The sequence below is a fragment of the Mastigoproctus giganteus genome, chromosome 14, assembly GCF_048544385.1.
Source record: "Mastigoproctus giganteus isolate SK-2022 chromosome 14, ASM4854438v1, whole genome shotgun sequence".
Lineage (NCBI taxonomy): Eukaryota > Metazoa > Arthropoda > Arachnida > Uropygi > Thelyphonidae > Mastigoproctus > Mastigoproctus giganteus.
Window position 1 is genome coordinate 92,465,426 of NC_143588.1, and position 26,105 is coordinate 92,491,530.

General features: G+C 36.4%; 1 protein-coding gene across 1 annotated transcript in view; it reads left to right on the forward strand.

The window, feature by feature from the left end:
• LOC150075361 (nose resistant to fluoxetine protein 6-like) overlaps positions 1-17,310 on the forward strand; it is a 29,139-nt gene extending 11,829 nt beyond the window's left edge. Inside the window, exons 2-15 of the mRNA XM_090389255.1 lie at positions 8,672-8,919; positions 9,043-9,157; positions 11,619-11,706; positions 11,842-11,951; positions 12,740-12,919; positions 13,088-13,181; positions 13,495-13,587; positions 13,940-14,105; positions 14,456-14,535; positions 14,639-14,761; positions 14,852-14,975; positions 15,106-15,292; positions 16,098-16,240; positions 16,781-17,310. Coding sequence (XP_090245381.1) covers positions 8,672-8,919; positions 9,043-9,157; positions 11,619-11,706; positions 11,842-11,951; positions 12,740-12,919; positions 13,088-13,181; positions 13,495-13,587; positions 13,940-14,105; positions 14,456-14,535; positions 14,639-14,761; positions 14,852-14,975; positions 15,106-15,292; positions 16,098-16,240; positions 16,781-17,032 — 2,003 coding nt within the window. The 3' untranslated portion in view covers positions 17,033-17,310. The remainder of the gene's footprint in view (positions 1-8,671; positions 8,920-9,042; positions 9,158-11,618; positions 11,707-11,841; positions 11,952-12,739; positions 12,920-13,087; positions 13,182-13,494; positions 13,588-13,939; positions 14,106-14,455; positions 14,536-14,638; positions 14,762-14,851; positions 14,976-15,105; positions 15,293-16,097; positions 16,241-16,780) is intronic.
• The last annotated feature ends 8,795 nt before the right edge of the window (positions 17,311-26,105 follow it).

Genomic DNA, 26,105 nt, shown 5'->3' on the forward strand with positions numbered 1-26,105 from the left:
ATTATTCTTGCAGGAATGGAATCCTTTATCCCACACTCCACTTTAAAATCTCGTCATTTATCTAAACCTTGGTTTTCCAATAAATGTGCTAAGGCTGTTCAAGAGAAGAATGTTGCATACCGTAATTGGCTTGTTTCTAATTCTTCACTTTCATTTTCTGCCTACACCAAAGCTCGCAACAATTGAAAAGCAGTTATTAATCAGTCCAAACTAGAGTTTGAACAGGCTAAGAGTAGAAAACTTGCTTCTTGCCCTAATGGTAGCCGAGAATTCTAGTCTCTTGCCAACGCTATTGGCCGCTACTTTTGCCCATCTCTGCTCCCACCTCTGTCCAAACCAGATGGTTCTGTTTTCACTTCAGCCAAGGATAAAGCTGACCTGCTAGCATCCCATTTTTCTTCGAGCTCATGTATTAATGATCTTGGTAAAACACCTCCCACCATTCCCAACACGCTCCATTCAATGCCTCCTGTGGTCTTCCGTCAAAAGGATGTCAGAAGGATTTTGACGAATCTTGATGCTAAGAAAGCTCCAGGTCCCGATGGTATTTCTCCAATTGTTCTCAAAACCTGTGCTCCTGAACTTACTCCTATTCTTTGCCGCCTTTTCTCACTTTCTTATTCCAAAAGTGTTTTTCCTTCTGCTTGGAAATTTGCTCATATGCAGCCAGTTCCTAAAAAGGGTGACAAATCCCTCTCATCCAATTATCGTCCCATTGCAATTACTTCTACTCTTTCTAAAGTAATGGAGAAATCAATTAACCGCCAACTTTTAAACTACCTAGAAACCTTCCGTCTGATCAATGATCGCCAGTATGGATTCCGTCAGTGTCGATCCACTGGTGATATTCTGGCTTATGTTACCCATTTGTGGACTAATTCAATGGAAAGGTTCGGTGAAACACAAGTAGTTGCTCTTGACATTTCAAAGGCTTTCGATCGTGTTTGGCATAAAGGTCTTCTAAACAAGCTTCCATCTTATGGTTTGCCAACTGTTTTTAGTAATTGGTTATCCAGTTTTCTCTCTGATCGCTCACTGAGGGTGATGGTAGATGGCTCTCTGTCTTCTAACTTCTCCACTAATGTTGGTATCCCCCAAGGTTCAGTTCTTTCCCCCACTCTTTTCCTCTTGTATATCAATGACCTTCTTCCATTGACTGGAAATCCTATCCGTAGTTTTGCTGATGATAGCACATTGCATTCAACTTTCCATTTTGAGAAACCTTGTCCCTGCTCAATCAGTTTAAATTTCTCGAAAATCTGCTACCAATTCCTTAAATGCCGATCGTCAGGTAATTCTCCAGTGGGGCAAAGACAACTTCGTTGATTTCAACTCTTCTAAAACTCAGGCTTGTCTTATATCTCGCAAAAAGGATTCTTCTGCTCCTATGCTTATCTTTAGTGACACTCCGATTTCTAGGCAAAATGATATATCTCTTTTGGGGATTACCCTGACTTCTAATCTCTCTTGGCACAAGCACATTACAAATATTGCTTCCTCTGCATCTAAAAAACTTGGTTTTCTCTTTCGCTCTTCGTGTTACTTTTCTCCCAAACAGCTGCTCACTCCGTATAAATCGCAAATCCGTCCTGCCATGGAATTTTGTTCCCACATCTGGGGTGGTGCCCCCAAAACCTCTTTCAGGCTTTTTGATTCCATTCAGAAGAGGGCAGTTAGGTTAATTAATGATTCATCTCTAACAGAGTCTCTCCACTCGCTGTCTCATAGACGCTCTGTTTCTGCTGCATGCCTCTTCTACAGATACTTCCATGGGCACTGTTCTTCTGAATTGGCTTCTATAATTCCCACTCTCTCTTTCAAAACAGTCCGAACACGTGCCGCCACCAGCCAACATCCATTTACTGTCCAACTTCAAACCCACAGAACCAACTTTTCATCTTCCTCATTTATTCATTCAACTGCCGTTTTCTGGAACAACCTTCCTTCATACGTATTTCCTGAAAATTACAATCTACAGAAGTTCAAGTCCAATATCAACAAATATCTTCTTTCGTCTTCTCAACCTCCAACGCAAGCATGGTACTAAGTACTATAGGTTCTGATACCTCTCGTTTTTGGAGTTTACATAATAAAATAACATTTAAAAAAATATACAAAAATATTTCTGAGACTAAAAATGACGCTTTTAAAAATCCTACCGTATCATTTTCCGGTGTCTCAATAAAGTTTAGATTTAATAACTATTAAAATTAATAAGCGCATTAGTCAGCTTTCTTAAAACTTATATTTTATATTACAAATTATTTTATAAAAAATATTTGAATAGACCGAATAAATTTTTTTTAAATTTAGAAATTTGTTAGGGTTAAGAGAATTAGTGACGTAACCTGTATGACTAGTCATGCTGTGACGTCACAAAAATCATATTGCGAATTTAAGATCTGTTTTTAGGTTTCTAACTTGATTTATTATCGATAATATCCTTCAAAATTTAACAAATAATAATAATTATTATTATATACCGCGACAAATTATGAGTAAAAGTCATTCAGACTTGTACTCAGTATATTTTTCTATAAAATGCTTTCAACTCATTTCAACAGCATGAACGAATGAAAGAAGATACTTGATAGATGTTTAGAGAAAATAATCCAAAGCATCTGTTGACTTTGATCTCTACTATTCCATCTGAGCAAAGTTTACACTAAAGACAGATATTGTGAGCTAGAATATGAGTTCAACAGATTTTCTATTGTGCATCTCATTGGTTGTTGATCACACTAACCCATTTTTTAGAAAAAAAAAAAAATAACATTAAATAATTAATGCCGTATGAGCAGGTGCATTGTCGTGCAAACGGTCCAGTTCTTATTTTAAATAAATCCTGTTTTGATTCGTACAATTCTGTGTGATCCGAAGTAGATAACTTTGGAGGAATTTCAAGAATGCTTTGGACGTTTAAAAGAGAGTTGTAAAAGTGTGAACAGTTCCATGAGCGCAAGAAAAATTTCTTATAGTTCACATACACCTACGAGGTGTGGTGTGGAGCTCAAAGACGGTGTTTTTTTTATATCAATCACCATCTGATTGAAAGCGCTTATTACACCGTTCTAAAAGCTTCTCAAAAGAGTCAGAGATGAAGTTGTGCACCACACTGTTACTCAGTCGGGGGCTTTCTTCCAACCAACCAGGAAAGTTTTATTTATTCACAAAACCAGTTAGATTGAAAAGCATCATTAGACATCCACAGATTGCGAATAAAGTTTTCATCCGCTTGAGTTAACCTTCGTTAAGAGAAATTTGTATGGGTAAGGAGATTGCGAAGTTTTAATTTCTTGCAGGAGGACCTTGTAAGGATGGTGTACTGGTGTTTTTCACTCAACGGGAAGCTTCCTTATCAGGCAGAACCAGTTTCTTCAAAATTACCACTCATGCCATGAGCAGTCGGTACACGATCTTGCCGTTCCACCGTGCCATGGTTACTAAATGGTATGATGTGGACAAGAGTGGATGATGCAATGCTCCCCATCACATCGGTATCCAGAAAACCGGTTTTAAGAAGCTAAATACTCCTCAACAAGTTCCTTGATCCTTGAAAGAATTATTTTGAATAAATATTGTACTTTTAATAATAATAATCATTATAATAAATTATCATTACAATATTTGTTTAATAAGTTAAAATCTAATCTATATTTATTTTATAAAGTTGATTCTGTTATAAAACATTATGAATGTTAGCAATTTGGACTGACGCCAGTGATTGTGATTTGCACACGATACAGTTTACTTTATTTTTTTATTTTGTTTGTTTATTGTTATTCTTGGAAAAGGCATTAATAATTTGTAAAGAAGATGAAAAGCGCTTTTAAAATTGAAAATCCTGTTTCCATCTTAGAAACAAAAACTGGTCTCGTTTATTATCACTAAATTTCTTTAGTGATAATAAAGATAAATTGTATTTGAATTACATCTGCAATAAAAAAAAAATCTAATCTAAAAGCGATCTTAATAGTTTTGAATTCCTTAACTGGCTCACCTTCATATATTTTAATACTTGTAACTGTTATTTGTAACTGTTACTTGTAACTTTTATTTCTAACTGTCACTTGTAACTGTTATTTGCAACTGTTACTTGTAACTGTTATTTCTAACTATCACTTGTAACTGTTATTTCTAACTATCACTTGTAACTGTTATTTGTAACTGTTACTTGTATCTGTAGTTCGTAAGATTTTATCGATAGCTATTTTGCACGATATCGAAGTGAACTTCCTTTACAGAACGCGTCAAACTTGACTGGCGCTGAATCATCAGACCCCTACATCAGTTACAGACATTTTCCCTAAGTTTCCACACTGCCTGAGTTTCCTGCTAAAAAGAGTTTCTTCGAAACAATTCACGGATCAAAGTTCTTAGTCACGACAATTCTCATTTTCAAGGCTGCAGATTTGATATTGTTAGGCTTTTTATGACTAAGAAGGGGCTGTTCGAAAAGTAGTGGTACACGGCTGTTACAAAAAAGAATAATAGTAAACAGAAAGAGGGAAGCTTCGACTTCTGAGTGGCTCTTTCATTTTTTTTTTTTTTAACAATTTCAAACGGTTTCAAGAGGGTTAAACGCCCTCTCCCTAAATATGTCCCTTAAAAACACAATCACAATAATATATAAAAGTAATTGTTTTCACTTCACTGCGCATGCCACCCAATGTGATATTTAATGCATGTTTTGTAATACTTTTTAATAAACAACGAGTGAAATGCAACACGTATTTCTGCTCTGTGATTTAATAAATTAAATCGAGTACACTGCCAATTTCGTAATGCACTTTACTTATTTTTTCTTGGGTTGAAACACATATTTGAACGTTTCTACTATGACTAATATAATAAGCAAATATAATAATTCGTGATTATGTATTTAGTAAACTGATAACAATTAAAATATCACACTCGTGATGATTAAAAGAATTTTTGCTTAACAGCTATTCACACTAGAATTTTTAGAATTTTTAAATTTGTAATCTTTTAGAATTTTCGAATCATTTGGAATTTTTGAGCTTTGGAATTTAGAATCTTAGAATTTTTGAGACTTGGAATTTAGAACATTTTGAAATTTGTATCTTTTACAATTTAGAATTTTTAAGCCTTGGAATTTAGAATATTTTAGAATTTAGAATTTTTGAGCCTGGGAATTTAGAATCTTTAAAATTTTTGAGCTTTGGAATTTAAAATATTTTAGAATTTAGAATTTTTGAGTCTTCTTTTCGAATTTAGAATTTTTGAATATTTTGGAATCTTTGCATGATACTATAGCTTTTTCAATTACAATTTTTAGAATTTTGAAATTTGTAATCTTTTAGAATTTGGAATTTTTGAATATTTTCGAATTTAAATTCTTTTAGAATCTTGTCCTGATATTATAGCTTTGTATGTGTTAAAATTTATGTACGAAAATAATGGTTAAACTAATACCATTATTAAATAATAATTAAATTTAATAATAATTAAATAAAATAAAATTAAATTAAATTAAATTAAAAATAAAATAAAATAAATAAAATAAAATTAAATTAAAAATGAAATAAAATTAAATTAAAAATAAAATAAATTAAAATAAAAAATAAAACAAAATAAAATAAAATAATAATAATTAAAAAAGCATAATTATATAAAATGAGACTTCCTTTTTTATCGACACGTATTTATTACATATTATTATTAATATATTCCTATAAAAATAATAAATTATTAAAAAATATAGTATTAATAATATATTTAATTAATGCTGTTCTGCTTCGTACATAATGCATCCTATATATAACGGACGGTCAGTTGATAAACGAGCTCGGTCATCATTGTCCAGGGCTCTTAAAAACAGATTCATCGGGTCCCGTCCGGCCCTACTGACATTTCTATATCAGTAAATAATAAACAGCTTTGGCGTCAATTCCGCGACTGGGCCACAATATAAAAAGATGCTCGCAGTGTTTTCTGAAACATCAACTTATTTTCAGGCTGCTTTAGCCGAGAGGTCAAACAGGAGGGCGCAGTAGTACACGCGTTTGAAATGACCGTGCTTCTAGTACACGTCACTGCTAAATACGATATTGTTCTTGTATTGTCTCTATCTTATAAACTCTTTTCACTCTATTGGACGTTCCGGAGTAAAAAAAATTATTATATTTTACTTATTTCACCATTTTTTTTAAATTCTTTTTCACGATCTTGATGGGGAGGAGCAAATATCTTACTGTAGGTGATTTCGGAGTGTATTTTGCAAGAAGGCGTTCAGGGTCTTTTCTCCAAGACCACAGTGGTTAATGATTATACTTAGACCAAGTTATTGCAATCCAATTGTCCTTGTAACGAAATGTTTAAGACTATCAAGAGGAAGTATTTTACAAAAAGAAATACACGAACCCTTAAATAGTCGAAATCTCAGAAGAAGTGAGGGGGAAAAAATGCTAAAAATATCATAATCCTCGAGGTTGTCTCTTTTATTTAAAGTGCAAAAAGGTTGCTCGCCTTGTAACGATTTTAAAATCTAATTAGTTTGATTAGGTAACCCCTGTCTTGAAAAGGATTCGCGACCTTAACGCGTTAAGGAAGAAAAACGATTCGATTTTCTTACAATCGACCAAAATGAAACGAGTACTCGTAGATGTGGACAAAATTGGGTTCCACCTAATTAATGTCTCTTCGGGGGGTGGGGGTCATTTGGTTATTCGGTACTCGTTAACTCATTCCGTTATTCTCTTGTAGATGTCAGATAAACCTACATCTTCCAGACACGCGCATTGAAATGTGGGAATGAATCACCATTAGCGAAGGTGACGAACAAATTGGAAGTGAAATCCAAGGACACCCCGTTAAATGACACCTGGCTCGAAAACCTGCGTGTTTGATTAAAGTTCGCTTCGCTGTCTCTTTCGGTTCAGTGGCCAAGGTCCAAGGTTGTTCATCATCCGTAGTTCAGCGTATACACGATACTGAAACAGGATGAGTTTCAGTGTCCTCTACACGTAGATCTTGTTACACCACCTTAACATTGACTCGATGTTTTGGTTTCACTTCTTAAAGTGGATTTCGAGCACGAAAGTTGTACAAGGTGTGGCTAGAATGAAAGCAAGAACGTCTGGATCGAACATCAACACCATGTTTCTCATGATCTCGTGTTTGATTGTGACAAGTTGTTCATCGTGAATTTGGAAGAAATTCAGACTTTGTGAAGAAATTCGAAAGACGCAGCCCGATTATGGCTGGACAAATTGATTTCCATCACGACAATGCGCCACGTCATTCCTCTGCCACAGTGAGAGAGTTTATAACGAAAAACAGGATCACAACGTTAGAGCACCCGCCTTATTCACCAGATGTGGCGCCGTTTGACTTTTTTCTGTTCCCGAAAATTAAAATCCACCTCAAAGATTTGAGGACTTAGCCAACGTTCAGAAGAACACAAGGCAGCAATTAAAGGCGGTGTCTTCCGAGGACTTCCTCTACTGTCTTAGATCCTGGAAATCACGAATGAGGCACTGCACAGGCGGGGCTGGAGAGTACTTTGAAGAGGATAAATATTGAAATTGTTGTAGACGGGCCATCCAGAAACTGTCAAACCAACTGCAGGATACGTGCATTTATTGACGCCTCGCAGCCCTTTTTTACCTTGGCATAAAATCCAAAATAAATAAATAGTAGCAACACGATTTTTTAAAAAAAATAAGTATATGCAAGAGATTTAAGAAAGGATGGGGACTCTATATGAGACTGCCCAATGTTTCTCATGAATCTCAGGATCTCGTGTTTATGATACACGAAAGTAAAAACATATTTTTCAAACTCAATATTATGAATCTTGATCCAAGTACGTGTTTTTCTTGGTGTGACTAACTTTTGGACACTAGTGTATTATATTATAGGTAATAAATAAAGCACAAACTTAGCATGATTAACGGAAATCGTATAACCCCACAGCCTTTACCTTTACCACATTCTTTCAGACTCTTAAAAGCCCTTCTAAGAATCTAAAAGAAAACGGGTTATAAAAATAAAAGGAAATACCATAAATCACTTGTATTTTATGACATTCAACAATCCAACCTTGTGTCCGGTGCTGCCATCTAGCGGCACATTATAAAACGTAAATTTGTTAAAAATTTTATCTTTTTATACAAAATGGATATTCACGCAAATAAAAATAATCAATCGAGATTAGTGTTAAAGCCAAACTCAAAAGTATCGCTTTTACGTATCACGTGACTCCATCGTCTACAAATCACACGCGCAGATCGTTTAAGGATAAACGAAGTGCACGAGTTGAAGTCGCGTATTTTTATTACAAATTCACAGAATTATCTTTATTTTTACTGATGGGAAAAAACCAGGCCATTCATATATCGAATTATAATAATTCCTGTTACAATCGTTTCATAGAAATCTTTGTTAAGCCTTCGGCCGATTTCAGCCAAATATGATTTATTAAAACGCACTGCGTCTAACTTGAGACAGATTCCTTTCATCATTTATTTATAGCGGCTCAATTCTCTTTCACCTCAAGGGCAAATGAGGGACAATCCCACTGATTTCAATGTCAGCTGCCCCACGAGCTTCAAAGTTTCTATTTTCAACCTATTTTGTATGAAGATTGATATTTATGATAACTTAAAAAATAAATAATATATATATATATTTTTTTTTTATTACGTAGTGGTAGATTCTATGGGGAAGCCCCCTAGCTCGCTTTTATCTGGAACTCTTCTTGCAATTGGAGGGTACGATGACTGTCTGAATATCGTTGTTGGTAGAGGAGATAAACCACCAACGAGACCAGAAGATAAACTTTTCCGAGGCCAGTATTGTATGGTGGAATTAAAGTCTCCAAGAGTCATCTCCAATGCAATTAATACCTACCACTCAGGAAACCGATCTGGATCACCAATAAGCACTTCCAAAACGGTAAGTATTTGTCGTTCAAATTAAAATATTTCAGTTTCATTGTTTAATACTAGATGGCAGCACACGTCGTTTAAGGGTAAAATTAATTTTTATAATTTTGTATTTTATCGATTTTCTTTGCAGTTTTTCAAACTCTTCAAGCGATTTCGTAATGGTGCAAATAATTATTCATTCCGTATAGGACTTTGTCTGCCATCCACTTGTAGCCAGACAGATATTGAGTCCCTAATTGCACGAGGTAAAAAGTTCTGGAGTTCCACTACTACTCAAATTTAATGTCATTATTATTAAATTACTTTATTATAAAACTACAATATTAACTTTGGTTTTAATTAGTGTTAATTTAATTTTTAAGATTTATTAAACAATTTTATAATAGTTAATAATTTACCTTTTCATTTATTTAATTTTATTAATACACGCAAAACTACACTACAAATCCTTATAGGTTACGTTTCGGATCCATTGTAGAAACCCATCTTCAGGTCAAAAGAGAAGGGGCGATGGAAACATTTAGGATAGGACATAAACTACTATGAAATTTGGTTGTTGCCACATTACTGTGAAAAGAATAATGGATTCTAAAAACGCAGCTCATGTAACTTTGGAAACATCGACTGTATGTGCTTGAAAGTACCACTCTGAGGATCCAATTCTTTTAACAAATTGTTTGGAGTTCCAGCTTGATATGGAGTGGTGGAAGCATGACTTTGTTGTTTTTTTGCTTGGTGGAAGCATGACTTTTATTGCTTGGAACCAAGGGATTGTTGAATACGTTGTGTGTGGATGGCTGCAACTCAATTCTGGTAGCCCATTCTCAATTCTTGTAGTGCTAATCTACTGCCATCCTGTACCACACAGACATCCCATTTATACTGGTCAGAAAGGTCCATACTTGACCTTTCTTTAACTCATATTTTTAATTCCACGGTCTTCTATAATATGAACACAAATCGATGGGTGTATGTTCTCATTGCAAAGAATGGCTTTCGAAGTTTTTTTGAACTGTCTATGAAAAGACACCACTCTTCTGGATTGTGCCCAATACCATTCTTCATAAAGCCCAGTCAAATCAGAATAATAACACAGGTATTCTGTGACAGTTCAAAAATGTTCATAAGTGACAGTGGATCCCATCCAGCTGAGATCCAATAGAATCTTTTAAACAAGATGTCGAGAGCTCTGCATTGGACTCTGTAAGGCCCTCATCTCCCACTAACTCATCCAATTCTTACCAATTAGAGAAATATGGCGAGTTTTTCTCAAACAAGATGGCGAGGTGTAATTCCAGTTATCCTGTTCACCAGATTCATCACCCAATTATGAAAACGCTTACCCTCGTGGGTAGCACAGTTGGTATAAACGCGGTCCTTCCCAAACAGAGTGGAAAAGACCTGAGTTTAAATCCTGCCAATGACGCGGGAAATTTTTAGGACCTTTCTCACAAATTGGCTGAGTAAGTCGATCTCAGGCAAGGCTAGCATGGTTTTTTCTTCCGGAAAGTCGGGTTTTTCGTCCAGCAAATCAACTGCAGAACAGACGTAATGTATAGACATGTTAAAAATTCTTCACATACTAATATCAGTTTCATAACTACAGGTTACTAATTACATCTACTCAGTGGCCAAAATATTAGAAACCTTTTGCAACTGGCGTCAACAGATAATTAAACGCAAGGTATGGAAATGTCAGTTGTCAAGTGGTATGATCACCAGTACTTTGGTATCAGATAAATACTCTTGTTTTCCTGGAATTTCTTAGTCGATCCGGTGATAGGAAAGACAAAAGTAATCTTTCCGATGCGGAATGCAAGGTCCTAAACTGAATTTTTCAGCAAATGACTGAAAAATTCAGTTTAGGCAAAGAAATACCCATTTCTAACCTAATTATGAGGCGGGAGTTCAAAATTGGTGTTCGTGTCTTCTATTAAATCAAAAGATTCGACTAGAGTTGAACTGCTAACTCCAAGACTAAATTGTGGAAGAGTGGAAAAAAGATCATGTGGTCTGGCGAGTCTCGACTTATGCTTTTTCGCATCAATGGTAGGGTGAAATTGTGACATGAACTTCAAGAAGCCTTGTAAGAGTTATTTTCTGTTGGCAGCATGGTTTGTGTTCGCTCATACCGTCAGAAGGCCGTCCAATCAACCTCACCCTGCAATGCTTTATTTCTACCCGATGAATTCTTTGAAAACGACAACACAACTGTCCACCCTAGATTCTTTGAAGACGACAGCGCAACTATTCACCCTGCACAAATTGTATGTGAATGGTTCGAGGAACCACCTCCCAAGATTTCGAATATCTGCCCTGGACGCCTAATTCTCCAGATCCGAATCCAATTGGGAATGTCTGGGATATTATGGGAAAGACAATAATTCTCAAGCAACCACAATACAGGAGCTGACAAAGATCCTGATGGAAGAATAGTCAAATCTGGAACTAGACTCCTTCAGACACATAACCTAGTCGAATCCGTACCACGACTTTGCTGTAATTCAGTCCAAAAGAAGCGCTATTAAATATTGAATGAAGGTTTCTAATTTTTGGCTACTGAGTGTAAAAGCTTAATGTGATCTACTTCCTACCTTGATCCACTTTATCCTATTTTATCTTCACTTTTTCTTCAAAAAAAAAAAGAGAATATTTAAGTGGACACTGCATTTATGAATGTTCTACATAAGACTGTTTCGCCCACAGCCACTCAAGCCATAAGATTGAAAGCTAAGGTTCTTCACTGCGAAACTAAAGAAAATGTTAAGATGACACTAGAGCAGAAGGCCATCCTGTAAGCTTCACATTTTCTACCAAGCTATCTAATGATGATTCATTTATGCTGATATTAAGAACTTTGGTTGAAATGTATGGTTTAACTGAACGCGGTCTAATGAGCATATTTTATTTTATTTATTTATTTTTTTAGAGTCGTGTTTCTAACTTTTTTGGGTTTTGTTGGGATTGAAACCATCACGGATGCTGCAATCAGAATATGGAATCGAATGACCACAACAGAGATTAGCAATCATCCAAGGTGTAAGTGATCTTTTATCTTTCTTGATAAATTACCAATTTTCTGAATAATTTATTGGTAAGAATTATTTCTAAAAGTTTGATCAGCAGGGTGTTCGCATTCTTCCCTCACGTCTGTTTTTCTATAGAAACATTTTCTTAGAAAAAAGAAAAGGATCCATCGATGAAGACTGTTATTTATTACTCCTAAGCACTGACTTTACTCTTTTGACCTTATTTTGCAGACCTCTCCCCCGTTGGGGGTAGGGACTTCAAAATAAGATAAAAAACGAAAATTGCTGTTGACAAAACTTAAAATTAAACATTGGGAAACAGGGAATTAAATATATAACGATTCTGTTGCCAGAACACACCAGGTGGAAAAGCCCCGGATTTGAATCCCTTCAATGACGCAAGGAACGTTTATGGGCTTGTTTTAACACCGTGGCCTACTTATTCAGTCTCAGGCAAGGACAGCAATGCTCCCTTCCCCAAACTCGGGTTTTTTATTCAGAAAAACTGGTAAATCGATCAGAGAACACCCACAGTTCATGGACATATTACACATTGGCGGATGATTTGGTTTTCGGGACTCCTTTTTATCATCAGATGAGGACACATTGAATATTCTTAGGCTTATAATCTATAATTCCTCACAGTTCTTTTGAGAAATACATTATTAAATACTGTACCTATTAAAAACATAGTAAATTGGCTACTTCTACTTTATGCTAACCACGATCTACTTGAAAATTATCAAGCAGACCATTGCACAAAAATAAAAAAAAACCAATTAATTACCATCTTTTCAGCCTTCGTCGTCCAATTCCTTACGACTTTCTCCTTTTACACCAACGTCCAGAAGTTGCTGTCCGTGGATTCAGATAAAGATCCGATGGGGGCCATGAGAGGAATGCGTGTTCTAACAGTATTTGGGACTATTTACAACTCCACCTATGCCATAGTTCACAAACTCCATTTTCTTAAATATAGTAAGTATATATTTGGAGTTTTATCCCAGTAAGGGTCGACTAATGTGTATTTTGGTCAAAAGATAATTGAGATAATGAGACCTCATTGTATTGTTTAAATGGATGTTTATTAAACATTGATTGCTGGATGAAAAACCAGTTTCATCCAACAAATGGATGTATTTGCAGCTGCCCCTGTGAATTTCTTCAAGATGATGCAAGATCTTTCGTTTACATCGATGGCCAATGCTTCTATCGGGATTGATAGTTTTTATTTCATTGGGTAAGTGGTGTTGTGATTAACATATTGGAGATTGAATGCTAAGTCACAACTGCTTTTTGGTTACAGAAAACGAATTTAAATAATTCCAAGCGCATATCGATCGTTGTAATTTAACTTTTGCACACCAGTGTATATTAAAAACAAAATGGCTTTCTAAAATAAGAAGTATTATTTAAGCAGTGAGACAATAAGCGTTAATTATTAGTAATTAATTCTACTAATATTAGTATTTAATTAATTTTACTTTATTAAAATTTCCTGTTCTTTTTAGAATAGTATCCAGCCTAATTATTAACTTTTCTTTTCATTTTAGAGGTGTGATGCTTGCGTATCCAAGATGGAAAAATTCAGAAAACCAAAAAGTTAAACTAAGAATTCCTTCCTTAATATTTGGAACTTATTTCAGGTATTTATAATCATTTAAAATTACTTAAATGTTACGTATTTAAAATTTTCTTTAACCGAATATTTCTATAAATATTAACAGGGCTCGACAAATTCAGTCAGGACGGTCGCTATGGCAACTAATAAATCCGGCTTGTCGATTAGTATTTTATTGGTCATTTCTGCGCATTAATAAATATTTGGCTGACCCAGTTCAATTATTATGTCGAGTTTTGGAAATATATTCTTTATTCACATTGAATTGTGGGAATTCAGTATGTTCATAGGGAATTTACCTTTGTGAAAACAGTCGATGTTATTGTTACATCACTGTGAATTAATGATTTTAATTCTCAATTTCTTTCACTGAACAGGATTGCTGTCGCTCAAGGATTGGCGATTGGACTGTTTCTTTTACTTCCATTGATTGGAGATGGTCCTATCTGGCAAGATTACGTGGAACCTGTTTTGGAAAACTGTCGACAACGTTGGTGGATAAATTTCCTGTGCATTGTGAATTATTTCAGTGCATTTGATACGGTAAGATACCTCTATTACAATTAACTGAATTGCTCGGTGCAATATTATCTGTGTTATGACTTTAATTTTCTGCTTGCTGGATGAAAAACCATTCTACCCTCGCCTGTGACACACTAACTCAACCACGCTGCCAAAAAGTCCCATAAAAATTCCTCACCTCATCGATGGGACTCGAACTCGGGTCTTTTCCACCCGGTGTGTGGAAGGACAGCAATTCTACCACCTGTGCTACCCACGAAGGCCAGCCATTTTGAAATTTTAACCAAATATATAGTAGTGTATGCAGTTTTAAATGTCCTAATTCATTTTATTACCTAAAAACTACTTTTTCTTTTGTTTGTTTTTTTCAGTGCCTCTATCCAACTTGGTTACTGTCTTTGATGATGCAAATGTACATCATATCTGTGGTCTTCCTCTGGATCCTAAGCAGGTAATTGAAATCATTTGGACTTTATTGGACCACATACTTAAGTGCTTATTTTGTTAAGATAAGTGCACGTGAGAATTTTTATGATATTTTAAAAATATTTCAGGCGCCCTAACCTAGGAGTGATTCTGTTGATGTTTCTCATAGTAGGAGGTGCAGTTGCTGTGGCTATCGTTGTTGTATTTAAGGATGTCCCTGGTCCCTTATCGGCCTACCTCGTGAATATTAAGTAAGTGTTTTCTTCCATAATGAGATTTTTTTGATGTGGGATTATTTGTCAAACTTATCTAAATACCATCTTCTGCATTTCTCCTCACAGAACAGGCCCAATTACTTGGAGATGGGTTTACATGCAGATATACGATCACATTGGGCCCTTCTGTATTGGTATATTGACCGGGTATGCTGTGGGAAGGTATGGTCACGCGACAAAGATGAAGCTGGTAAGTATGTATTCGTCAATTCTAAAATTTCACCTTAAAGGAGATGAATTTCTTTTAAAATCGTGTATTTGATATACACTTTTGAAATTCTTGGAGAGATTCATTTATTTTTTTTGCTCTTTTTTATTAGTGGATGATTTTGCTTGGATGGTGTTTCGCCATCTTTCTGTATGCATCCCTCATCTATGGACTGTATCCCTATAGAATTACTCAAGAGATTGAACCACCTCTTGGAGTTTTCTACGCAGCTTTCAGCAGAATTGCGTGGGCTGTAGCCCTCGGTTGGATAGTGTTTGCCTGCGCTACAGGATATGGAGGTGAGAATAAACTTTAGGGAAGACACTTCAACTTCCTTTATAATTAAAACTTTGGTTAAGTCCTAATTTTCCGGGGTTATCCATAAAGATTGATTCAAACTGTTTGTATAAATCTTTACTTTAACTTTGTCCTCTTGTAGGAGTTTATTTCTTAGCTATAACATTAATTTATTGGAGGCTTGTGGTGGTGAAACCCATGTTTAGTCTCCAGAGCAAAGCTCTGGCAACCCCTGATCTCTTCCATCACACAGTATGATTGATGTTTTTTCCCGCTTATGATGGACATCATGGTGAGATCCAATCTTCCTTACATTTCGGTGGTACAGTTCTAAAATGGTGTTCGCAGGCTGGCTGCCAGATTGGGTCCACTGGACCCAACCTATTGGTAACTTCTAGGGGCCATCCTGATCAGCTAGGGTATAATCTCGTTGCCTCTATTCTACCAGACAGCAAGCCTTTAATTCTACGAAATAAACATTGCTTGTTACAGATTAAAAGTTCGAAAATCGCTTACAACCTGAAGAGTCCAAGTTCAGTACTCCCAAATGGTAATCTGCTGGCTAGCAAATCCAAACATTGTATTAATAATGATTTGTTTATGGTGCCATCTAGTGGCAACAATTGCAGTTGTTTTTGTTTAAACAGTTTTATTTTACATTTATCTTTATTTCATTTGTTTTTTCAATATATTCTTAAAAATGAATGTATCTTAATTTTACCTGAATTAATCTGAACTTTTTAAAAGTAATAATTAAAAAATCGATTTTAAAATAAATTGTTAAGATACTTTTCTCCTCATTTTCAGGTATAGTTAACAGTGTGCTATGTTGGAAGGGATTTCAACCACTCGATAAGCTTTGTTATTTAGCCTATTTATTACATCTACCAATTATTATTTACCATAGTGGAGTAATAAGGGAAAGGATATATATGGGAGCTGTCGAACAAGTAAGTATGGTTACATTTAATAATAATAATAATTTGTCGAAATTTAATTTCAAAAATACTAGTTTACGTTAACGCCACTAGATGGCGCCAAATTGATATATGAACTTAAGGCTAAAATTTAATTATAAATACAAATTTTACAATACAATATTTTACAAATTTATTTTATTTTTTTATTTATAAAATAAAAAAAATAATAAATGTTTAGTTATAAAATAAAGTGATGTATAAAATAAATTTATCAATAACGTTTGCTGTGTGCATAATCTTTTATATATAACATTTAAAATAAATTATATTGTATATATGATTAAATATTAAATTTCGTTTTAAATATCACACTTAAAAGATGATGGATACAAAGCTTAAGGCGAACGTTATTGATAAATTAATTTATCTATTATATTATTGATGAAATAAATTGCTTCGTGAAATATTTAATACCGCTTAATTTTTTTATTTGAAATATAAAATTTGTAGTTTGTTACTAAAGTTTTACCTTAATTTCTCTCTCTCTGCAAATTCTTTTTTGTTTTCTAGCTGTTCCAGTTTTCTTCGTACGTTTTCATCACGTTTATTGTGTCTTCTTTGTGTTACGTCATATTTCAGCTCCCATTTCACTTTTTCGAGGGACTGCTCTGTTCTTGGAGTAGACACAAGAAGAGCAAATTGCCAGTCCAAGAATACAACAACAAACTACCAATGGTCAAATCCAACGGAACACCAAGTTTAACCAAGGCAAAACCAGTGCTGGAAAAATTAACAGTTGCTCCTAGTGAGGAACAGAATTAATTATGCAAGAAACTCTATACAACCAATAAATGAATTCATTTGTATATAAATCCCTGCACAGTTATAAGGAGAAAAACGAACATCATCATGTGACTCATCATTTTAAAGATTCAGTATTAAATTGAGGGAAGAGAGAGAGAGAAATCAGTATTTTGTTGACAGAAATTTTTGCGCATTTCATCTTGTAAAATACATCATTAATACTTTGTAATTCGATGTATTGTTTTTACGTTATAAAGTCCCCTTTACCCTTAATTGCTTCCCTAAGGAGTGCATTAATAAAAGTCCACGATAATAACTCTTCAGCTGTGTTGAATTACTCTTATAATACCATAATGTCTTCAGAGAATCTGAAGGGTGCGCTTGTTCACATAATTATGTTTAATGATTGTTGAATTTAATTAACTCTGCAAGTTCTCTGGCTAATTAACACTTGTCAATGAGATTAAAAGAAAGTAGAATTGCCTTTTGAAATATTGCCATAATTTCTACTAGAATTAAATTTTAAAAAGCTAAATGACACATTAGTGGAAGAAGAAGATGGTCCTATAGGTGGGACAATTTTTCTGACACTGTGTGTAGAATGTCTATAGCTTAGTTATAAAAACAATCCTCACTCTAAAAAATCTGATAGAGTGACGTCACACGAAACTTTGATCACATGATAGCGACGTCACACGAAACTTTGATCACGTGACAGTGACGTCACGCCACACATCTTTAACATTCAAAATTAAAGTCGTTTCTGTTCACGTACAAAAACGCCCTCATTTATTTCAATTTTTTTTTACTCTTTATTAAAATTATTTTTAAAATATATAAATTTGCATTTCTAAGTAAAATGAGTAGTTATTTTTAAAAATATTTATTTTTAGTAACTATTTATTTTTAAATTTTTATAAGTATTTTTATGTTATGTACAATTAAATATCGGTATTATTTATTTATTTATTTTAATTTAAAACTAATTATTGCATTGTTAGTCAAGTTTAGAAAATTTAAATGCATACTTTTTTGATTAGCAATCTTTATTTATTTATTATTATTTTTTTAATGGTTGAGGGTCGAGGTGTGGGTGCAAACAGAGTTTGTGGAAAAGACCCAGGTTCGAATCCCCTTAAGTAGGTGAGGAATTTTACATGGAACTTTTTTGCACTCCGTGGCTGAATTAGTTGGTCGAGGGCGCAATTTTCTCCGGTTTTTCGTTCTGAAAAACTAACAAATCGAGTAGAGGTCACACGCAATTTGAAGACATAATACACGGGCAGTTGAGTTTATATGGGGAATACATGGAGAAAAAAAAATTAATTTCTTATTTTAAAAAAATGTAAATAATTTCTTCATGTTTTTAAACTAAGTATGAAATTATGGAGAACACCACTTTGTTTTCTATGAAAGAATAACACTCATTGGAATATTCTTCAGATTTTGTTGTTATTTGATTGTTTCTGTGTAGTTGGTAACTTTATGTGGTAACTTTTGTGAGAAGCATATCTATATGTAGGCTGAACAGAAGCTTTGGGTCGAATCTGATCCCTAGGTCAATGTGATTTTGAACAAGCGGGATAGAACAAAAATCTATCCAGTCCATTGAGGACTGGATAGATTTTTGTTAGCTTTTGTTTTAGCGAGAAAACCATGGTTTCTGATTTCTCTGGATTGATACATAGACAAAATTACTTGAGGTGGATAGATATTGGTGAGAGAGTGGATGTTAGCTCTTCCGAGATTTGGTGAGGGTCTTGGTTTGCCTTAATTGGCCTGAGTATCTTTAGGTCGTCGGCATATATTAGGGTATTCAGCTCTCGAATTACCAGTGGAGTAATGAAGGCGGTGAAGAGGAGGCCAGATAATACTGCCCCTTTCGGGACTCCGACCGAGATTACTTTGCAGTATTGGGAGTTATCTACAGACAGTTTCACTATTCAGTTATGCAGCAGGGATGTCAGGAAAGCTCAGACGTCACCACCTATTTGGTCGCGGTGCTCTAGTAGCTTTAGGAGAGATGGGATGTGCACGACATCGAATGCAGATTCCATGTCTACGTAGGTGGCTGCTAGTTCTTCTCTGTTCTCAAAGGCTGTGATGATTATATTGGTAGTTTCTAAAATATTGGTCGCAGTTGATCTGTATGAAGGTGAATCGTGAATTTGTGTGGGGTTATTTGGTAGGATCTGCAGCAGTATTTTTTCTAGCAACTTCAACGGGCAGAATGAGTTTGACATCGGCCTGTAATGTTTCACCTGTGATGGAGTTCGAATATTTTGGCCTAGGTATTTCTTCCATTGGTATGGAAAGCAGCGGTTTGAGCGCACTGAGAATATGTTATGTGGGATGTAAGGACTTAGGCTCTTAAGCATAAATTGCGGGATCTCATCAGGTCCAGTAGTAGCAGTTGCTGGCAGTGAGTTTATGGCAGTAATCAGCTCTTGTCTTGATATTAATATGGTGGTCAGCGGATCAAAGTTGGTGTCAGATGTTGGTGGCTGATCATCTTGGTTGACAATGGCGGTAAACCTGGTGATGTGATCAAGCCAGCTTTGGGAATCAAGTTGTAGGGGGGAAACCTGAAGCAGTATCCCTCAGTGCACTTGCGCAAGTTGATGTATGTCGCGTCCGTTTATGCTCTTCATAGATAACAAGTTTTAGATACTTCTCCTTGGCCGTACAGCATGATTCAAGTACCAATGGATTCCTCTTTTTCAGCTCAACACGGATGAGCCATCGTCTCAGTCATCAAACAAACAGGCATTTCACGTTTTTATATTTCTGCTAATGCTTCCATTACATTAGCTCTAACCCGCATACAGCTAGCAAACACTATTGCCCTCAAGGCGTATAACGACATCGTGATCAACCTTGAGAAGTCACAAAGCCCTGCACTGCTGAACCCTCCAGGGGACATCAAACTTCCCTACTCTTTCAGCTTTAAAAACTCCCCTCTTAGCAGAAAATACAACGGCTGTATCAATAATAATCTTCAGAAGTGCATATAAAGGTACTATATAACCCATCTTATTTCGATTCCCACAGGCAAACCATCGTCAAAAGTACACCTAAAATACAAGTAGTTTTAATTCTTGTAAGCGGTTGTAATTCTTCGCAGAAAAGTAATTAGCCAGACATATTTCAACCTAAAGGCAAAGTATGGCAGAATCAGAAATTTCAACAAGCCATCCCTCGTGCTTCCGTTGTAAAGTAGAGCAGGAAGCAATAATCCAATGTACCTCATGTCGGCAATTTTATTGTGCGGCCTGTACCAAATGCGATATAAAGCGATTCAACAAGCAGCGAAGTCAAAAGTACATATGCCCATCCTGCAAAGAAAGTAAAGAACAAATGACATTTGTGGCGGAATATGTGGATATCCAGGATGACTCGGAGGTAGAAAATAAACAAACAAACGTCCAAACATCAAACTTTAGTCAGACCCACGCTGCAAGTCAAACTGATGCAGTAGCGGATAACTGGAATGTGAAATGGGCCCAGAGGTCTGCAGTCAACAATCAATCATAACGACACACGAAAACCCTGTGGAATTAGGAAAGAAAGCTAAGCCGAAAGTGCCTTCCTTAATGATGAGCAAAACAGGTTCCTGAAAAACTGATGGCATCTGTGCAGAATACATGAAATTCTTCTCCATGCAAACTGCAGATGTGGAAATTCACATCAATCTCTGACAGTCTGCAGAATTTATCTGAAGAGAACCGGCAGCTTTGTGTACAGAATACTGACATGAAACAAGAAATAGGGCTCGTAACCAATCAAGTGCGTCAACTAGCAACCTTATTTAACCCCAATGAAAACAGTATACTCAGCAATGCCGCACTCAATGTTTCTCAGGGAAACTCGGAAAACAAGCCACAAGAAGTAAAATTGATACATGATTTCAACGTTCAAAGGAACTGTATCCCCCAAATTATTTATAATGCAATGGCTCATATGCCTGTCACCCTTAGTCCAATGGCAGCTGTAACAGAACGAGATAAGAATCAGCTCAATAGCAGAGATGCAGACTCAAAGACCTGTCAGGTGGACCTCTCCACAATACCTACCCAAAATAATACCAAACCTAAAAGGTTGAAGGAGACAATCCATACCGGAAAGGGTGCATTAAGATCCACATTTTCAGAAGTAGTCACTGCCCAAAAAGATGCTGAGAATAACCAAAAGATCCCACAGCAAGGCTTATAGGCAGCCTCTACTCCCTGCCCAAGGCATCTCTCATGATCAACAGGTTCACTCAAAAGAAACCCGGATGATATATTCAACATATCAAAAAATGGAACATGGAAGACAACAGGACAATAGAGGTGCCACCGAACTTTCCTGGAAGGGGACTCATTCTAATTCGTACAACATCACAGTGGTTCAGACTCATGGACAAATCTTTATATCTCGACTGGAACCGCCTACTAAACCAGACAGCATTAAGGCCATGTTTGCAGAAGTACATGGGATTGAATATTGAGATGAGACAGAGAAGAACCAGGTATCCAACCTACGCCTCTTTCATCCTTACCTGCCACCAAGAGAAGATGAGCTTCGTGCTGGATCCAAGGCTATGGCCCCCTGGAACCCTCGTCAAACCCTTCCTAGACCAGAAGCCAAAAACCTCAATAAACTACCGACATCAACATCAACCGCAATAGCAATTAAAACTACCAAGGTCCCAAACCAACAAAATGCACGAGAAATCAGATAACTTCACTGAGAACAAACTTATCATAGGAAACAAACTGTCCACATATCATTCAATCCAACTCTCAGCAGATTATAATGACAGTCCCCAGGGCTCCAGACCGATGAAAGATATCCATATACACATCACAATGCACAGTAAATCAGTGCGAACCTTAAAAAGAGACTTGCCACATGTACGAACTCCAGTTACTATGACTACCACCATTCGAATTTCGAGTATTCGAGTATTTGTAACACGATAGACACTGTCGAACAGCTTCTCCTCTCTAAAATCTTTGATATTCTCTGCATTGCCGAAACGTGGCTTGGGAATGTGTGGGACTCCCTTGCCTGCGCTCCTCAGGCTGGGTACCAGATGCTCTGTTCCTCTAGAGAGGATCGTACAGGGAGGGAGAGTCGCAATACTCTATAATCTTCTCATTGGCACATTCTGTAGTAACCCAATCCCTTGCATTTTAAGCTGCTATGGTGTCCCTCAAGCTCAATGCTATAGCAACATACTCAACAACAAGCTTAATGCCATAGCAACCTGATAGACATAGCAACAGTACATTCCACGACGCCTAAACAGTGTCATCATTGAAGATGTGATCCACTGACTGGTAAATCACCTCCACGCCTCTGCTAAGCACATTATTTGTGGAGATTTCTTCCACCTACTCTCACACATCTTAGTATGAAACTCATTAGCAGTATGGATTCATTAAGTATCAGCCTACTTAACTGCCACCCCACGAGAGGATCTAATCTCTTGGATCTAACATTCTCTTCAGCACCATGCGACCTCGAAGACAGTCCTCACGACCTATTTGAATCCGATCACGAACCCATTGCCATAATCCTGCACTTAGCCGCACCTAACTTCGATATCCAAGGCCCAAAAAAGAAAAAAGACATCACAGCACCCAAATTCATTGATCCACCACGATGTCTCGAAGCCGCATGCATCCTCGATACCTTGGGAGGCTCTCAATAATTGTGATCTCGAGCTAGCTGTGGACCTCATGACCAGACCAGATGGATTCGAACCATTGCAAGTTATGGCGCTACAAAAACTGTCTGCATCACTCACCGTTCGAGAGCTTGGTGGACACCAGCATTGGTGTCCACCAAGTGGATTCCAGCTATGATAGCTTTAATTTGATGGTAACAAAGTTCAAATCGTTTAAAGACATCCGATAGAGAGAGAAGAAAGCAGCAAAAAACTTTGCAGACAGACAAAGACAGCTAACTGAAATTGAACGCGTTGCCTGGTATGGCGCTACCTTCTAACAAATCTTGTATTGATAAATGCCTGTTTAACCTTTTTGTAATGCCATTTCTTTTAAAGCAGTGCAACACCAAACATACGAGGTGTGGCAATAAATTTCTGGGACTGATGCTGTTACAGTCATATTTGATGAGTTTGAAATAAGCGGAAGTGGTACGTTATGATTCAAACTTCCTCCAACAGTACACAGATTGTCTAGTAGGCTTTTAGGCTGCAAGACACTACCAATTTCATTCTTAGTGTCAACGTTCCGTGTCATCATTTTGAAATGGAGCAACGAAGAAATAAGAAATTTTGGTTTAAAAATGGAAAATCTGCAAGAGATGTTAAAAACTGTTTATGGTGATGAAACTTTAAGTGGTACCATTGTATTTGAATCGTATATCATTGTTCAACCTCAACTGCTAATTTCTGGTCCATCTACTCATTTATCTAGATCCTCTTGAATTAGGATACTCTCATTATTTCTTATATTCCAAAAACGATATGCGGTACACTGAGTGGACAGAAATCATGGAATACCTACGGGTAGGTCCACGTTTCGCCCGGATAAGGGCAGTCACAAGGCCAAGCATTGAGTCCACTAGTTCACAAAACCGTTCCACAGGTATTTCCATCCATGCTTGCTGCAACGCTGTCTATAATACAGTTGCATTCCTGGGTGGAGGATCCAATGCTCGGAAGGACCTTTCCACAGCATCCCAAAGATACTCCACAGGGTTTATGTCGGGTGAACGGGGAGGCCATTCCATGGTGGTGAAATATGCGGAATGCTCTTCGAACCATGTTCCAGTCACCACGGCTCTGTGGGGAGGCGCATTGTCCTACTGGAAGAGTCCATTGCCCTGTGGGTGCACGATGACCATGAAGGGATGCAGATGTTCTTCAAGGATGGACAAGTAACCTGGACCGTTCAGAGAAGAATAAATTACAGCAAAATAAAGAATATGTAGACAAATATTAGGATTGTTTATGGACTAGGGGCACTACTAGAAATAGCAGAAAAACCCAACGACCATAATAAAATGTAGATAAATAAATTGGGGAAAGTGGAGAAAAGCTGACAAAACTGGAAGTAGTAATAATGGAAAAAATCATTAGGTAGCTGGAAAATAAAAGTAATATACATAAGTACTTATTGCTGTAGATCTGATGACTTTAACTTCTTCATCAAGGGTCAGCAGCCAAAAACAAAGGAAATATAGCAAGAAATTAGGTCTCTGTTTCTAATATGAAATATACGTAACATGGAGTGAAAATAATGAAACTAAGTTGGTAAAAAAATGCGTGAGGTGGCCAAATCAAATGTAGCGGTAAGTAAGTGAGAAGTTGACGTATGTTTCATAGCCGACCCAAATTATTATTATACTTAGGGTCGGCCAGAAGTATATTTGCGCCACAGGCGGGGAGGCATTCCTGTACCCCCATCTAGATAGAAAAAAATTTCAGAAGGTGCTTTTATTGAGTTAACATTTTTATTTTTGTTATAGAAAAGTTAAAGAGACGAATGTAAGCACAAAAAAAACCCCCAGAATATTTATAATATTTTAATTGTCATATTAAATCGTTTTCCCCTTGCACAAAGCATATGCACCCTCTCAAACCCTCGATATCCCCAATGTCATGAAAATGGCCACAATTCCTTGTGTTTCAAAGCAGTGCAACACCAAATATACGAGATGTGGCAATGAATTTCTCAGACTGGTGCTGTTACAGTTATATTTGACAGTTTGAAAGTAAGAGGAAGTGGTACGTTGTAGTTCACATTTCCTCCAACAGATGGTGGTACATAGATTGTCTAGTAGGCAGACAGGTTGCAAGTAACTACCAGTTTCATTCGTAGTGGTAACGCTGCGAGCGCGTCACTATTTTGAAGTGGAGCAAAGAACGAATATTAAATTTTGCTTTAAAAGGGGAAAATCTGCAACAGAAAGGAATGGAATGTTAAAAGCTGTATATGGTGGTGAAACGCAGTGTGTTTGAGTGGTATAAGCGGTTCAAAGACGGACATGAAGATGTTCTTGATGACCCAAGAAGTGGAGGTTCGTGACTCCTTGATATATGGACAGAAAAGTTCGAGAAATTGTGGCAAGGAAACGTTGTTTGACTTTCAGAATGATGGCTGATGAGTTGGATATGAATAAGGAGACGATTCGTCAAATTCTGAATAAAGATTTGAGGAAAAGGAAGGTCTGTGCAAAATTTGTGCCTCACGGCCTCACGGATTAGCAAAAGCAACGAAGGGTGTCATCATAACAAAATTTCATCCAGACTTGTCAAGACAATCCTAACTTCCTCGACTGTTTTGTCACTAGAGATGAGTCACCAAAGCCCTAAATGTTCCTTTTACTGAGATCCAGGATCAAGATAATGCTGATCAAGTTTTTTGACAAACAGGATGTAATTCTACTTACAGATGCTTCAAAGACTTGAAGCAAATTTTTCGGCTGATGCTGCAATTTAGAGGAAAAGGCAGTTGGTTCTTGTTGCACGACAATGCCCCTGCCCATTCTGCAGTTGTTGTGAAGCCATTTCTGATGAAACATGCATTGTACAGATCAACCATCTACCCTACTCTCTCAATCTAACACCAGCGGACTTCTTCCTCTTTCCTAAGGCGAAAACTGCCCTCAAAGGAAAAGATTTCAGGATGTGGAGGACATAATGAAAAAGATAACTGCAGAACTAAACATCATCTCTTTGGATGGCTTTGTGAACTCTTTTTTAGAAACTTTTAGAGTAGTGTAATAAGTGCATTCAATCTAGTGGCGATTACTTTGAATAAAAATAAAACCATTTTTGAGCTCCTTCACTTTATTGCGCCTGTGAATAAACTTAATTACCACACTCGTATATCATTGAAAAAGGTTAATTTGTCATTTACCATAGACGACTTTGAAGGCAATGTTTGTTGAGGGTTACCACTTTTTGTTTTTCAAATCAGGGACAAAAATATCTTCGACGTAAGGAATGTGGATTCTGAGATTAACAAAAGAGAAACCTGCAAACTATAACATATAGTTTGATGCCTAAAATCATCATCGTAGTTTACTATATTTAACTATTGTGGTTTTTGGTAGTTTCAGAAAGGTGCTGTTC